Raw genomic sequence first — 16207 nt, 5'->3', positions numbered from 1 at the left:
CCCAACTGGGAGATACCAAGATATCTACACACAGGGGGACAGGGACCCTAACTGGGAGATACCAAGACATCTACACACAGGGGGACAGGGACCCCAACTGGGAGATACCAAGACATCTACACACAGGGGACAGGGGCCCCAACTGGGAGATACCAATATATCTACACACAGGGGACAGGGGCCCCAACTGGGAGATACCAAGATATCTACACACAGGGGGACAGGGGCCCAACTAGGAGATATCAAGATATCTATAGACAGGGGACAGGGGCCCCAACTGGAAGATTCCAAGATATCTACACACATGGGGACAGGGACCCCAACTGGGAGATACCAAGACATCTACACACAGGGGGACAGGGATCCCAACTGGGAGATACCAAGACATCTACACACAGGGGACAGGGTCCCCAACTGGGAGATACCAAGACATCTACACACAGGGGACAGGGGCCCCAACTGGGAGATACCAAGACATCTACACACAGGGGGACAGGGACCCCAACTGGGAGATACCAAGACATCTACACACAGGGGACAGGGGCCCCAACTGGGAGATACCAAGACATCTACACACAGGGGACAGGGGCCCCAACTGGGAGATACCAAGATATCTACACACAGGGGACAGGGGCCCCAACTGGGAAATACCAAGACATCTACACACAGGGGACAGGGGCCCCAACTGGGAGATACCAAGACATCTACACACAGGGGACAGGGTCCCCAACTGGGAGATACCAAGACATCTACACACAGGGGACAGGGTCCCCAACTGGGAGATACCAAGACATCTACACACAGGGGACAGGGGCCCCAACTGGCAGATACCAAGATATCTACACACAGGGGGATAGGGGCCCCAACTGGGAGATACCAAGACATCTACACACAGGGGCCCCAACTGGGAGATACCAAGATATCTACACACATGGGGACAGGGACCCCAACTGGGAGATACCAAGATATCTACGCACAGGGGACAGGGACCCCAACTGGGAGATACTAAGACATCTACACACAGGGTACAGGGGCCCCAACTGGGAGATACCAAGATATCTATAGACAGGGGACAGGGGCCCCAACTGGGAGATACCAAGACATCTACACACAGGGGGGCAGGGACCCCAACTGGGAGATACCAATATATCTACACACAGGGGACAGGGGCCCCAACTGTGAGATACCAAGACATCTACACACAGGGGACAGGGGCCCCAACTGTGAGATACCAAGACATCTACACACAGGGGACAGGGGCCCTAACTGGGAAATACCAAGACATCTACACACAGGGGCCCCAACTGGGAGATACCAAGACATTTACACACAGGGGGATAGGGGCCCCAACTGGGAGATACCAAGACATCTGCACACAGGGGCCCCAACTGGGAGATACCAAGATATCTACACACAGGGGGACAGGGACCCCAACTGGGAGATACCAAGATATCTACACACAGGGGACAGAGACCCCAACTGGGAGATACCAAGACATCTACACACAGGGGACAGGGGCCCCAACTGGGAGATACCAATATATCTATAGACAGGGGACAGGGGCCCCAACTGGGAAATACCAAGACATCTACACACAGGGGACAGGGACCCCAACTGGGAGATACCAAGACATCTACACACAGGGGACAGGGTCCCCAACTGGGAGATACCAAGACATCTACACACAGGGGACAGGGTCCCCAACTGGGAGATACCAAGACATCTACACACAGGGGACAGGGGCCCCAACTGGGAGATACCAAGATATCTACACCCATGGGGACAGGGACCCCAACTGGGAGATACCAAGATATCTACGCACAGGGGACAGGGACCCCAACTGGGAGATACTAAGACATCTACACACAGGGTACAGGGGCCTAAACTGGGAGATACCAAGATATCTATAGACAGGGGACAGGGGCCCCAACTGGGAGATACCAAGACATCTACACACAGGGGGGCAGGGACCCCAACTGGGAGATACCAAGACATCTACACACAGGGGACAGGGATCCCAACTGGGAGATACCAAGACATCTACACACAGGGGACAGGGGCCCCAACTGGGAGATACCAAGATATCTACACACATGGGGACAGGGACCCCAACTGGGAGATACCAAGACATCTACACACAGGGGGGCAGGGACCCCAACTGGGAGATACCAAGATATCTACACACAGGGGACAGGGGCCCCAACTGGGAGATACCAAGACATCTACACACAGGGGACAGGGGCCCCAACTGGGAGATACCAAGACATCTATACACAGGGGACAGGGGCCCCAACTGGGAGATACCAAGATATCTATAGACAGGGGACATGGACCCCAACTGGGAGATACCAAGATATCTACACACAGGGGGACAGGGACCCTAACTGGGAGATACCAAGACATCTACACACAGGGGGACAGGGACCCCAACTGGGAGATACCAAGACATCTACACACAGGGGACAGGGGCCCCAACTGGGAGATACCAATATATCTACACACAGGGGACAGGGGCACTAACTGGGAGATACCAAGATATCTACACACAGGGGGACAGGGGCCCAACTAGGAGATATCAAGATATCTATAGACAGGGGACAGGGGCCCCAACTGGAAGATTCCAAGATATCTACACACATGGGGACAGGGACCCCAACTGGGAGATACCAAGACATCTACACACAGGGGGACAGGGATCCCAACTGGGAGATACCAAGACATCTACACACAGGGGACAGGGTCCCCAACTGGGAGATACCAAGACATCTACACACAGGGGACAGGGGCCCCAACTGGGAGATACCAAGACATCTACACACAGGGGGACAGGGACCCCAACTGGGAGATACCAAGACATCTACACACAGGGGACAGGGGCCCCAACTGGGAGATACCAAGACATCTACACACAGGGGACAGGGGCCCCAACTGGGAGATACCAAGATATCTACACACAGGGGACAGGGGCCCCAACTGGGAAATACCAAGACATCTACACACAGGGGACAGGGGCCCCAACTGGGAGATACCAAGACATCTACACACAGGGGACAGGGTCCCCAACTGGGAGATACCAAGACATCTACACACAGGGGACAGGGTCCCCAACTGGGAGATACCAAGACATCTACACACAGGGGACAGGGGCCCCAACTGGCAGATACCAAGATATCTACACACAGGGGGATAGGGGCCCCAACTGGGAGATACCAAGACATCTACACACAGGGGCCCCAACTGGGAGATACCAAGATATCTACACACATGGGGACAGGGACCCCAACTGGGAGATACCAAGATATCTACGCACAGGGGACAGGGACCCCAACTGGGAGATACTAAGACATCTACACACAGGGTACAGGGGCCCCAACTGGGAGATACCAAGATATCTATAGACAGGGGACAGGGGCCCCAACTGGGAGATACCAAGACATCTACACACAGGGGGGCAGGGACCCCAACTGGGAGATACCAATATATCTACACACAGGGGACAGGGGCCCCAACTGTGAGATACCAAGACATCTACACACAGGGGACAGGGGCCCCAACTGTGAGATACCAAGACATCTACACACAGGGGACAGGGGCCCTAACTGGGAAATACCAAGACATCTACACACAGGGGCCCCAACTGGGAGATACCAAGACATTTACACACAGGGGGATAGGGGCCCCAACTGGGAGATACCAAGACATCTGCACACAGGGGCCCCAACTGGGAGATACCAAGATATCTACACACAGGGGGACAGGGACCCCAACTGGGAGATACCAAGATATCTACACACAGGGGACAGAGACCCCAACTGGGAGATACCAAGACATCTACACACAGGGGACAGGGGCCCCAACTGGGAGATACCAAGATATCTATAGACAGGGGACAGGGGCCCCAACTGGGAGATACCAAGACATCTACACACAGGGGGACAGGGACCCCAACTGGGAGATACCAATATATCTACACACAGGGGACAGGGGCCCCAACTGTGAGATACCAAGACATCTACACACAGGGGACAGGGTCCCCAACTGGGAGATACCAAGACATCTACACACAGGGGACAGGGGCCCCAACTGGGAGATACCAAGACATCTACACACAGGGGGACAGGGACCCCAACTGGGAGATACCAAGACATCTACACACAGGGGACAGGGGCCCCAACTGGGAGATACCAAGACATCTACACACAGGGGACAGGGGCCCCAACTGGGAGATACCAAGATATCTACACACAGGCGACAGGGGCCCCAACTGGGAAATACCAAGACATCTACACACAGGGGACAGGGGCCCCAACTGGGAGATACCAAGACATCTACACACAGGGGACAGGGTCCCCAACTGGGAGATACCAAGACATCTACACACAGGGGACAGGGTCCCCAACTGGGAGATACCAAGACATCTACACACAGGGGACAGGGGCCCCAACTGGCAGATACCAAGATATCTACACACAGGGGGATAGGGGCCCCAACTGGGAGATACCAAGACATCTACACACAGGGGCCCCAACTGGGAGATACCAAGATATCTACACACATGGGGACAGGGACCCCAACTGGGAGATACCAAGATATCTACGCACAGGGGACAGGGACCCCAACTGGGAGATACTAAGACATCTACACACAGGGTACAGGGGCCCCAACTGGGAGATACCAAGATATCTATAGACAGGGGACAGGGGCCCCAACTGGGAGATACCAAGACATCTACACACAGGGGGGCAGGGACCCCAACTGGGAGATACCAATATATCTACACACAGGGGACAGGGGCCCCAACTGTGAGATACCAAGACATCTACACACAGGGGACAGGGGCCCCAACTGTGAGATACCAAGACATCTACACACAGGGGACAGGGGCCCTAACTGGGAAATACCAAGACATCTACACACAGGGGCCCCAACTGGGAGATACCAAGACATTTACACACAGGGGGATAGGGGCCCCAACTGGGAGATACCAAGACATCTGCACACAGGGGCCCCAACTGGGAGATACCAAGATATCTACACACAGGGGGACAGGGACCCCAACTGGGAGATACCAAGATATCTACACACAGGGGACAGAGACCCCAACTGGGAGATACCAAGACATCTACACACAGGGGACAGGGGCCCCAACTGGGAGATACCAATATATCTATAGACAGGGGACAGGGGCCCCAACTGGGAGATACCAAGACATCTACACACAGGGGGACAGGGACCCCAACTGGGAGATACCAATATATCTACACACAGGGGACAGGGGCCCCAACTGTGAGATACCAAGACATCTACACACAGGGGACAGGGGCCCCAACTGGGAGATACCAAGACATCTACACACAGGGGACAGGGGCCCTAACTGGGAAATACCAAGACATCTACACACAGGGGCCCCAACTGGGAGATACCAAGACATTTACACACAGGGGGATAGGGGTCCAACTGGGAGATACCAAGACATCTACACACAGGGGCCCCAACTGGGAGATACCAAGATATCTACACACAGGGGGACAGGGACCCCAACTGGGAGATACCAAGATATCTACACACAGGGGACAGAGACCCCAACTGGGAGATACCAAGACATCTACACACAGGGGACAGGGGCCCCAACTGGGAGATACCAAGACATCTACACACAGGGGACAGGGGCCCCAACTGGGAGATACCAAGATATCTACGCACAGGGGACAGGGACCCCAACTGGGAGATACTAAGACATCTACACACAGGGTACAGGGGCCCCAACTGGGAGATACCAAGATATCTATAGACAGGGGACAGGGGCCCCAACTGGGAGATACCAAGACATCTACACACAGGGGGGCAGGGACCCCAACTGGGAGATACCAATATATCTACACACAGGGGACAGGGGCCCCAACTGTGAGATACCAAGACATCTACACACAGGGGACAGGGGCCCCAACTGTGAGATACCAAGACATCTACACACAGGGGACAGGGGCCCTAACTGGGAAATACCAAGACATCTACACACAGGGGCCCCAACTGGGAGATACCAAGACATTTACACACAGGGGGATAGGGGCCCCAACTGGGAGATACCAAGACATCTGCACACAGGGGCCCCAACTGGGAGATACCAAGATATCTACACACAGGGGGACAGGGACCCCAACTGGGAGATACCAAGATATCTACACACAGGGGACAGAGACCCCAACTGGGAGATACCAAGACATCTACACACAGGGGACAGGGGCCCCAACTGGGAGATACCAATATATCTATAGACAGGGGACAGGGGCCCCAACTGGGAGATACCAAGACATCTACACACAGGGGGACAGGGACCCCAACTGGGAGATACCAATATATCTACACACAGGGGACAGGGGCCCCAACTGTGAGATACCAAGACATCTACACACAGGGGACAGGGGCCCCAACTGGGAGATACCAAGACATCTACACACAGGGGACAGGGGCCCTAACTGGGAAATACCAAGACATCTACACACAGGGGCCCCAACTGGGAGATACCAAGACATTTACACACAGGGGGATAGGGGTCCAACTGGGAGATACCAAGACATCTACACACAGGGGCCCCAACTGGGAGATACCAAGATATCTACACACAGGGGGACAGGGACCCCAACTGGGAGATACCAAGATATCTACACACAGGGGACAGAGACCCCAACTGGGAGATACCAAGACATCTACACACAGGGGACAGGGGCCCCAACTGGGAGATACCAAGATATCTATAGACAGGGGACAGGGGCCCCAACTGGGAGATACCAAGACATCTACACACAGGGGGACAGGGGCCCCAACTGGGAGATACCAAGACATCTACACACAGGGGACAGGGGCCCCAACTGGGAGATACCAAGACATCTACACACAGGGGGACAGGGGCCCCAACTGGGAGATACCAAGACATCTACGCACAGGGGACAGGGGCCCCAACTGGGAGATACCAAGACATCTACACACAGGGGACAGGGGCCACAACTGGGAGATACCAAGACATCTACACACAGGGGACAGGGGCCCCTACTGGGAGATACCAAGACATCTACACACAGGGGGACAGGGACCCCAACTGGGAGATACCAAGACATCTACACACAGGGGACAGGGGCCCCAACTGGGGGATACCAAGATATCTACACACAGGGGATAGGGGCCCCAACTGGGAGATACCAAGATATCTACACACAGGGGACAGGGGCCCCAACTGGGAGATACCAAGACATGTACACACAGGGGGACAGGGGCAGCAACTGGGAGATACCAAGACATCTATACACAGGGGGACAGGAGGAGAAGAGGGGCCACAGTGTGAGGAGGGGGAGAGGGGCCACAATGTGAGGGGGAAGAGAGGGGCCACAATGTGATGAGGGGGAGAGGGGCCACAATGTAAGGGGGAAGAGAGGGGCCACACTGTGATGAGGAGGAGAAGGGCCACAAAGTGAGGGGGAAGAGAGGGTCCACAATGTGATGAGGAGGAGAGGGGCCACAATGTGAGGAGGAGGAGAGGGGCCACAATGTGAGGAGGAGGAGAGGGGCCACAATGTGAGGAGGAGGAGAGGGGCCACAATGTGAGGGAAGGAGATGGGCCACACTGTGAGGAGGGGGAGAGGGGCCACAATGTGAGGAGGGGGAGAGGGGCCACAATGTGAGGGGGAAGAGAGGGGCCACAATGTGAGGAGGGGGAGAGGGGCCACAATGTAAGAGGGAAGAGAGGGGCCACAATGTGAGGAGGGGGAGAGGGGCCACAATGTGAGGAGGGGGAGAGGGGCCGCAATGTGAGGGGGAAGAGAGGGGCCCCGATGTGATGAGGAGGAGAGGGGCCACAATGGGATGAGGAGGAGAGGGGCCACAATGTGATGAGGAGGAGAGGGGCCACAATGTGATGAGGAGAAGAGGGGCCACAATGTGATGAGGAGAAGAGGGGCCACAAAGTGATGAGGAGAAGAGGGGCCACACTTTGATGGGGAAGAGAGGGGCCACAATATAAGGGAAGAAGAGGGGCCACAATGTGAGGGGTGGAGAGGTAGGGCATCATGAGTGTGGGAAACATCATATGTTTGTGAGTTGCTTTGGGGATAATATATTTGGGGCCTTGGGGGGGGTCAATATGCTATAAAGGGGCGGGATAATGTGCGGGGCAAAAAGCGTTTGCATCTCTTTCTATGTTACATGAGTTTTCGCATTATTACTACGGGATGTACTGCCATCTACAGGCCGGCCGCATTATTACATCTGTACTGTGCGGATATACTGCCATCTACAGGCCGGCCGCATTATTACATCTGTACTCTGCGGATATACTGCCATCTACAGGCCGGCCGCATTATTACACCTGTACTGTGCGGATATACTGCCATCTACAGGCCGGCCGCATTATTACACCTGTACTGTGCGGATATACTGCCATCTACAGGCCGGCCGCATTATTACACCTGTACTGTGCGGATATACTGCCATCTACAGGCCGGCCGCATTATTACACCTGTACTGTGCGGATATACTGCCATCTACAGGCCGGCCGCATTATTACATCTGTACTCTGCGGATATACTGCCATCTACAGGCCGGCCGCATTATTACACCTGTACTGTGCGGATATACTGCCATCTACAGGCCGGCCGCATTATTACATCTGTTACTGTGCGGATATACTGCCATCTACAGGCCGGCCGCATTATTACATCTGTACTGTATGTATGAATGTATGTATGTATTCCGCCATCTAGCGCCCGGCCGCATTAGTACAGGCCGTGGTGGACAGGTCGCGCTGTACACGCCTCATCTCTATGGTTCTTGGTCCGCCGGGGAATGTCGTCCCCGGGAATCAGCAGTGAGCAGATTAGTTCCGCTTCCGTGGAGTCATCTTCCCGGGAGCAGGAAGAGGATTGAGGTGAGAGGTTCCTGGTGCCTCCTGTTAGCAGTGGATGGAGCCGATCAGGGGGTGTTATTATCCTCACCATATAATGTACAGGATGATAGCATACAATGTGCTGTCTGTAATACATAGGATGTTATATATAATGTACAATGTATAACAATCTCAGGAAAGTAAAGGGAACATTTAATCACAATATAAATGAACCCCCTGAGAGGAGTCTGTCCTCAGACAATCAATCTGACAGGTGATTAGCAGGACACTCATTAAAGGAGAGGTCCTGCAGGTGGGGACCACAGACACTTTCTGGCTGATGTTTGGGTCAGCACTGCTGCTTTCTGGCCGATGTTTGGGTCAGCACCGCTGCTTTCTGGCTGATGTTTGGGTCAGCACCGCTGCTTTCTGGCTGATGTTTGGGTCAGCACCGCTGCTTTCTGGCTGCTGTTTGGGTCAGCACCGCTGCTGTTTGGGTCAGCACCGCTGCTTTCTGGCTGCTGTTTGGGTCAGCACCGCTGCTTTCTGGCTGATGTTTGGGTCAGCACCGCTGCTTTCTGGCTGATGTTTGGGTCAGCACCGCTGCTTTCTGGCTGATGTTTGGGTCAGCACCGCCGCTTTCTGGCTGATGTTTGGGTCAGCACCGCCACTTTCTGGCTGATGTTTGGGTCAGCACCGCCGCTTTCTGGCTGATGTTTGGGTCAGTACCGCTGCTTTCTGGCTGATGTTTGGGTCAGCACCGCTGCTTTCTGGCTGATGTTTGGGTCAGCACCGCTGCTTTCTGGCTGATGTTTGGGTCAGCACCGCTGCTTTCTGGCTGATGTTTGGGTCAGCACCGCTGCTGTTTGGGTCAGCACCGCTGCTTTCTGGCTGATGTTTGGGTCAGCACCGCTGCTTTCTGGCTGATGTTTGGGTCAGCACCGCTGCTGTTTGGGTCAGCACCGCTGCTTTCTGGCTGCTGTTTGGGTCAGCACCGCTGCTTTCTGGCTGCTGTTTGGGTCAGCACCGCTGCTTTCTGGCTGCTGTTTGGGTCAGCACCGCTGCTTTCTGGCTGCTGTTTGGGTCAGCACCGCTGCTGTTTGGGTCAGCACCGCTGCTGTTTGGGTCAGCACCGCTGCTTTCTGGCTGATATTTGGGTCAGCACCGCTGCTTTCTGGCTGATGTTTGGGTCAGCACCGCTGCTTTCTGGCTGCTGTTTGGGTCAGCACCGCTGCTTTCTGGCTGCTGTTTGGGTCAGCACCGCTGCTTTCTGGCTGCTGTTTGGGTCAGCACCGCTGCTTTCTGGCTGCTGTTTGGGTCAGCACCGCTGCTGTCTGGCTGCTGTTTGGGTCAGCACCGCTGCTTTCTGGCTGATGTTTGGGTCAGTACCGCTGCTTTCTGGCTGATGTTTGGGTCAGTACCGCTGCTTTCACACTGGTGGTAACAAGAGACGGACTCTACAACCTACACAGGTGCAGCTCATCCAGGAGGGTGCATTAATGGCCGCTGTGGCCAGGAGGATTGCTGTGTCTGTCAGTGTAGTGTCCAGAGGCTGGAGGAGATACCAGGAGACATGGAGGAGGAGATACCAGGAGACATGGAGGAGGAGATACCAGGAGACACGGAGGAGGAGGAGATACCAGGAGACACGGAGGAGGAGGAGGGAGAGACCAGGAGACATGGAGGAGGAGATACCAGGACACACGGAGGAGGAGGAGGAGAGACCAGGACACACGGAGGAGGAGGAGAGACCAGGACACACGGAGGAGGAGGAGGAGAGACCAGGACACACGGAGGAGGAGGAGGAGAGACCAGGACACACGGAGGAGGAGGAGGAGAGACCAGGACACACGGAGGAGGAGGAGGAGAGACCAGGACACACGGAGGAGGAGGAGGAGAGACCAGGACACACGGAGGAGGAGGAGGAGAGACCAGGACACACGGAGGAGGAGGAGGAGAGACCAGGACACACGGAGGAGGAGGAGGAGAGACCAGGACACACGGAGGAGGAGGAGGAGAGACCAGGACACACGGAGGAGGAGATACCAGGAGACACGGAGGAGGAGGAGATACCAGGAGACAGGCCAGTACACCAGGGAACGGGGAGGGGCCGTAGGAGGACAACAATCCAGCAATAGGTGCGCTAGAGTGGAAGGAACAGGAAGAGCACCGCCAGAGCCCTGCAAAATGACCTCCAGCAGCCACCAGTGTCCATGTATCTGCACAAACGTTTGGACTCCATGAGGATGGTCTGAGGGCCTGACGTCCACTGTTGCCCTGTGCTCTTCACAGGTTCACACGGAGCACATGCAACAGAAGTGGTGAGTCTGGAGACCATGGAGAGACATCTGCTGCCTGCAACATCCTTCAGCAGGACCGGTCTGGCAGTGGTCAGTAATGGTCTGGGGGCAAGCCCCCCATGTGCTCGCCAGAGGGGCCTGACTGCCATTAGGTACCGAGATGAGATCCTCAGACCCCTAGTTACCATATGCTGGTGCTGATGGCCCTGGGTTCCTCCTAACGCAGGACAATGCTGGACCTCATGTGGCCGGAGTGCGTCAGCAGTTCTGCAGGATGAAGCCATTGATGCTATGAACTGGACTCTCGTTCCCCAGACCTGAACCCGATTGAGCTCATCAGGGACATCATGTCTCGCTCCATCCACCAATGTCACCACAGACTGTCCAGGAGATGGCGGGTGTTTTAGTCCAGGTCTGGGAGGAGATCCCTCAGGAGATCATCCGCAACCTCATCAGGAGCTGCCGAGGTGTTGTAGGGAGGTCATACAGGCACGTGGAGGCCACACACAATACTGAGCCTCATCAGGAGCATTCCCAGGTGTTGTAGGGAGGTCATACAGGCACGTGGAGGACACACACAATACTGACCTCATCAGGAGCATGCCGAGGTGTTGTAGGGAGGTCATACAGGCACGTGGAGGCTACACACAATACTGAGCCTCATCAGGAGCATGCCCAGGTGTTGTAGGGAGGTCATACAGGCACGTGGAGGCTACACACAATACTGAGCCTCATCAGGAGCATGCCCAGATGTTGTAGGGAGGTCATACAGGCACGTGGAGGCTACACACAATACTGAGCCTCATTAGGGGCTGCCGAGGTGTTGTAGGGAGGTCATACAGGCACGTGGAGGACACACACAATACTGAGCCTCATCAGGAGCATGCCGAGGTGTTGTAGGGAGGTCATACAGGCACGTGGAGGTCACACACAATAATGAGCCTTATCAGGAGGATGCCCAGATGTTGTAGGGAGGTCATACAGGCACGTGGAGCCCACACACAATACTGAGCCCCATCAGGAGCATGCCGAGGTGTTGTAGGGAGGTCATACAGGCACGTGGAGCCCACACACAATACTGAGCCTCATCAGGAGCATGCCCAGGTGTTGTAGAGAGGTCATACAGGCACGTGGAGCCCACACACAATACTGAGCCTCATCAGGAGCATGCCCAGGTGTTGTAGGGAGGTCATACAGGCACGTGGAGGTCACACACAATACTGAGCCCCATCAGGAGCATGCCGAGGTGTTGTAGGGAGGTCATACAGGCACGTGGAGCCCACACACAATACTGAGCCTCATCAGGAGCATGCCCAGGTGTTGTAGAGAGGTCATACAGGCACGTGGAGCCCACACACAATACTGAGCCTCATCAGGAGCATGCCGAGGTGTTGTAGGGAGGTCATACAGGCACGTGGAGGACACACACAATACTGAGCCTCATCAGGAGCATGCCCAGGTGTTGTAGGGTGGTCATACAGGCACGTGGAGGCTACACACAATACTGAGCCTCATCAGGAGCATGCCCAGATGTTGTAGGGAGGTCATACAGGCACGTGGAGGCCACACACAATACTGAGCCTCATCAGGAGCTGCCCAGGTGTTGTAGGGAGGTCATACAGGCACGTGGAGGCCACACACAATACTGAGCCTCATCAGGAGCATGCCCAGGTGTTGTAGGGAGGTCATACAGGCACGTGGAGGCTACACACAATACTGAGCCTCATTAGGGGCTGCCGAGGTGTTGTAGGGAGGTCATACAGGCACGTGGAGGACACACACAATACTGAGCCTCATCAGGAGCATGCCGAGGTGTTGTAGGGAGGTCATACAGGCACGTGGAGGTCACACACAATAATGAGCCTTATCAGGAGCTGCCCAGGTGTTGTAGGGAGGTCATACAGGCACGTGGAGGCTACACACAATACTGAGCCTCATCAGGAGCATGCCCAGATGTTGTAGGGAGGTCATACAGGCACGTGGAGCCCACACACAATACTGAGCCTCATCAGGAGCATGCCCAGGTGTTGTAGGGAGGTCATACAGGCACGTGGAGGCTACACACAATACCGAGCCTCATCAGGAGCTGCCCAGGTGTTGTAGGGAGGTCATACAGGCACGTGGAGGCCACACACAATACTGAGCCTCATCAGGAGGATGCCCAGATGTTGTAGGGAGGTCATACAGGCACGTGGAGCCCACACACAATACTGAGCCTCATCAGGAGCATGCCCGGGTGTTGTAGGGAGGTCATACAGGCACGTGGAGGCCACACACCATACTGAGCCTCATCAGGAGCATGCCCAGGTGTTGTAGGGAGGTCATACAGGCACGTGGAGGTCACACACAATACTGAGCCCCATCAGGAGCATGCCGAGGTGTTGTAGGGAGGTCATACAGGCACGTGGAGTCCACACACAATACTGACCTCATCAGGAGCATGCCCAGGTGTTGTAGGGAGGTCATACAGGCACGTGGAGTCCACACACAATACTGACCTCATCAGGAGCATGCCGAGGTGTTGTAGGGAGGTCATACAGGCACGTGGAGTCCACACACCATACTGAGCCTCATCAGGAGCATGCCGAGGCCTCCATTGCTTAAAAAATCAATTTGAATATTTCACTCATTCAGATCTATGATGTTATTTGAGTGTCCCCTTTATTTAATACGATGATCTGTGGCCTCCCGTGTACTGTATAGTGTGTGGTGTATAATATACTTTCGGTCTCTTCTCTGTCCTGTAGAGTCTCGTCCGCTGTGACTGTGATGGAAGATGTGGTGGTCCGGTTCTGTAGATCCAACGTGTCGGACCCTCTGCCGGTCTGGGTGCAGGGACACGTCGGCGTTTGCTTCAATCACCTCCTCCTCAGCGCCGTCCCTCACGTTCTCCTGGCTGTGATCAGCGCCGGCCACGCAGGGGCCCCCAGGTAACTCCACGGACCTCTCCCTGAAAAGGGAAACAGATAAAGGAGGAATAGATACATGTATACTGGAGAGGGCGGAGGAGGGGGGATGCCTCCTGTGTAGCCTCCCCCTCTGATGCCTCCTGTGTAGCCTCCCCCTCTGATGCCTCCTGTGTAGCCCCCCCCCTGATGCCTCCTGTGTAGCCTCCCCCCCTGATGCCTCCTGTGTAGCCTCCCCCCCTGATGCCTCCTGTGTAGCCTCCCCCCCCTCTGATGCCTCCTGTGTAGCCTCCCCCTCTGATGCCTCCTGTGTAGCCTCCCCCTCTGATGCCTCCTGTGTAGCCCCCCCCCTGATGCCTCCTGTGTAGCCTCCCCCCCTGATGCCTCCTGTGTAGCCTCCCCCCCTGATGCCTCCTGTGTAGCCTCCCCCCCTGATGCCTCCTGTGTAGCCTCCCCCCCCTCTGATGCCTCCTGTGTAGCCTCCCCCTCTGATGCCTCCTGTGTAGCCTCCCCCTCTGATGCCTCCTGTGTAGCCTCCCCCTCTGATGCCTCCTGTGTAGCCTCCCCCCCTGATGCCTCCTGTGTAGCCTCCCCCTCTGATGCCTCCTGTGTAGCCTCCCCCCCCCCCTGATGCCTCCTGTGTAGCCTCCCCCTCTGATGCCTCCTGTGTAGCCTCCCCCTCTGATGCCTCCTGTGTAGCCCCCCCTGATGCCTCCTGTGTAGCCTCCCCCCCTGATGCCTCCTGTGTAGCCTCCCCCCCCTGATGCCTCCTGTGTAGCCTCCCCCTCTGATGCCTCCTGTGTAGCCTCCCCCTCTGATGCCTCCTGTGTAGCCTCCCCCCCTGATGCCTCCTGTGTAGCCTCCCCCCCCCTGATGCCTCCTGTGTAGCCTCCCCCTCTGATGCCTCCTGTGTAGCCCCCCCCCCCCTGATGCCTCCTGTGTAGCCCCCCCCCCTGATGCCTCCTGTGTAGCCCCCCCCGATGCCTCCTGTGTAGCCCCCCCCATGGCTCCTGTGTAGCCTCCCCCTCTGATGCCTCCTGTGTAGCCCCCCCCCTGATGCCTCCTGTGTAGCCCCCCCCTCTCTGATGCCTCCTGTGTAGCCTCCCCCCCTAATGCCTCCTGTGTAGCCCCCCCCTCTCTGATGCCTCCTGTGTAGCCTCCCCCCCTGATGCCTCCTGTGTAGCCTCCCCCCTCTCTGATGCCTCCTGTGTAGCCTCCCCCCTCTCTGATGCCTCCTGTGTAGCCCCCCCCCTCCGATGCCTCCTGTGTAGCCCCCCACTGATGCCTCCTGTGTAGCCTCCCCCTCCGATGCCTCCTGTGTAGCCCCCCCCCGATGCCTCCTGTGTAGCCTCCCCCTCTGATGCCTCCTGTGTAGCCCCCCCCCCCGATGCCTCCTGTGTAGCCCCCCCCCCGATGCCTCCTGTGTAGCCCCCCCCCGATGCCTCCTGTGTAGCCTCCCCCCCTAATGCCTCCTGTGTAGCCTCCCCCTCTGATGCCTCCTGTGTAGCCCCCCCCCCGATGCCTCCTGTGTAGCCTCCCCCTCTGATGCCTCCTGTGTAGCCTCCCCCCCTAATGCCTCCTGTGTAGCCCCCCCCTCTCTGATGCCTCCTGTGTAGCCTCCCCCCCCCTGATGCCTCCTGTGTAGCCTCCCCCTCTGATGCCTCCTGTGTAGCCCCCCCCCGATGCCTCCTGTGTAGCCTCCCCCCTAATGCCTCCTGTGTAGCCTCCCCCCTAATGCCTCCTGTGTAGCCCCCCACTGATGCCTCCTGTGTAGCCCCCCCCCTAATGCCTCCTGTGTAGCCCCCCACTGATGCCTCCTGTGTAGCCCCCCCCCTAATGCCTCCTGTGTAGCCTCCCCCCCTGATGCCTCCTGTGTAGCCTCCCCCCCTAATGCCTCCTGTGTAGCCCCCCACTGATGCCTCCTGTGTAGCCCCCCCCCTAATGCCTCCTGTGTAGCCCCCCACTGATGCCTCCTGTGTAGCCCCCCCCCTAATGCCTCCTGTGTAGCCCCCCACTGATGCCTCCTGTGTAGCCCCCCCCCTGATGCCTCCTGTGTAGCCCCCCCCTGATGCCTCCTGTGTAGCCGCCCCCTCTCTGATGCCTCCTGTGTAGCCCCCCCCTGATGC

The 16207-nt window shown here is 56.5% G+C and overlaps 1 protein-coding gene across 2 annotated transcripts in view; it reads left to right on the top strand.

Moving 5' to 3' along the window:
• ABCC10 (ATP binding cassette subfamily C member 10) overlaps positions 1-16207 on the top strand; it is a 70009-nt gene that overhangs the window by 29713 nt on the left and 24089 nt on the right. The window contains exons 1-2 of one of the 2 annotated variants that reach the window (XM_072139828.1): positions 8813-8917; positions 13923-14105. In XM_072139828.1, the coding sequence (XP_071995929.1) occupies positions 13945-14105 (161 nt within the window). In that variant the 5' untranslated portion in view covers positions 8813-8917; positions 13923-13944. Of the gene's footprint in view, positions 1-8812; positions 8918-13922; positions 14106-16207 lie in introns of those variants that run through there. The other variant, XM_072139829.1, reaches the window with a different exon arrangement.

Source organism: Engystomops pustulosus, chromosome 3 (assembly GCF_040894005.1).
Source record: "Engystomops pustulosus chromosome 3, aEngPut4.maternal, whole genome shotgun sequence".
In the NCBI taxonomy this organism is placed as follows: domain Eukaryota; kingdom Metazoa; phylum Chordata; class Amphibia; order Anura; family Leptodactylidae; genus Engystomops; species Engystomops pustulosus.
This window is presented reverse-complemented; position numbering and strand designations above follow the sequence as displayed.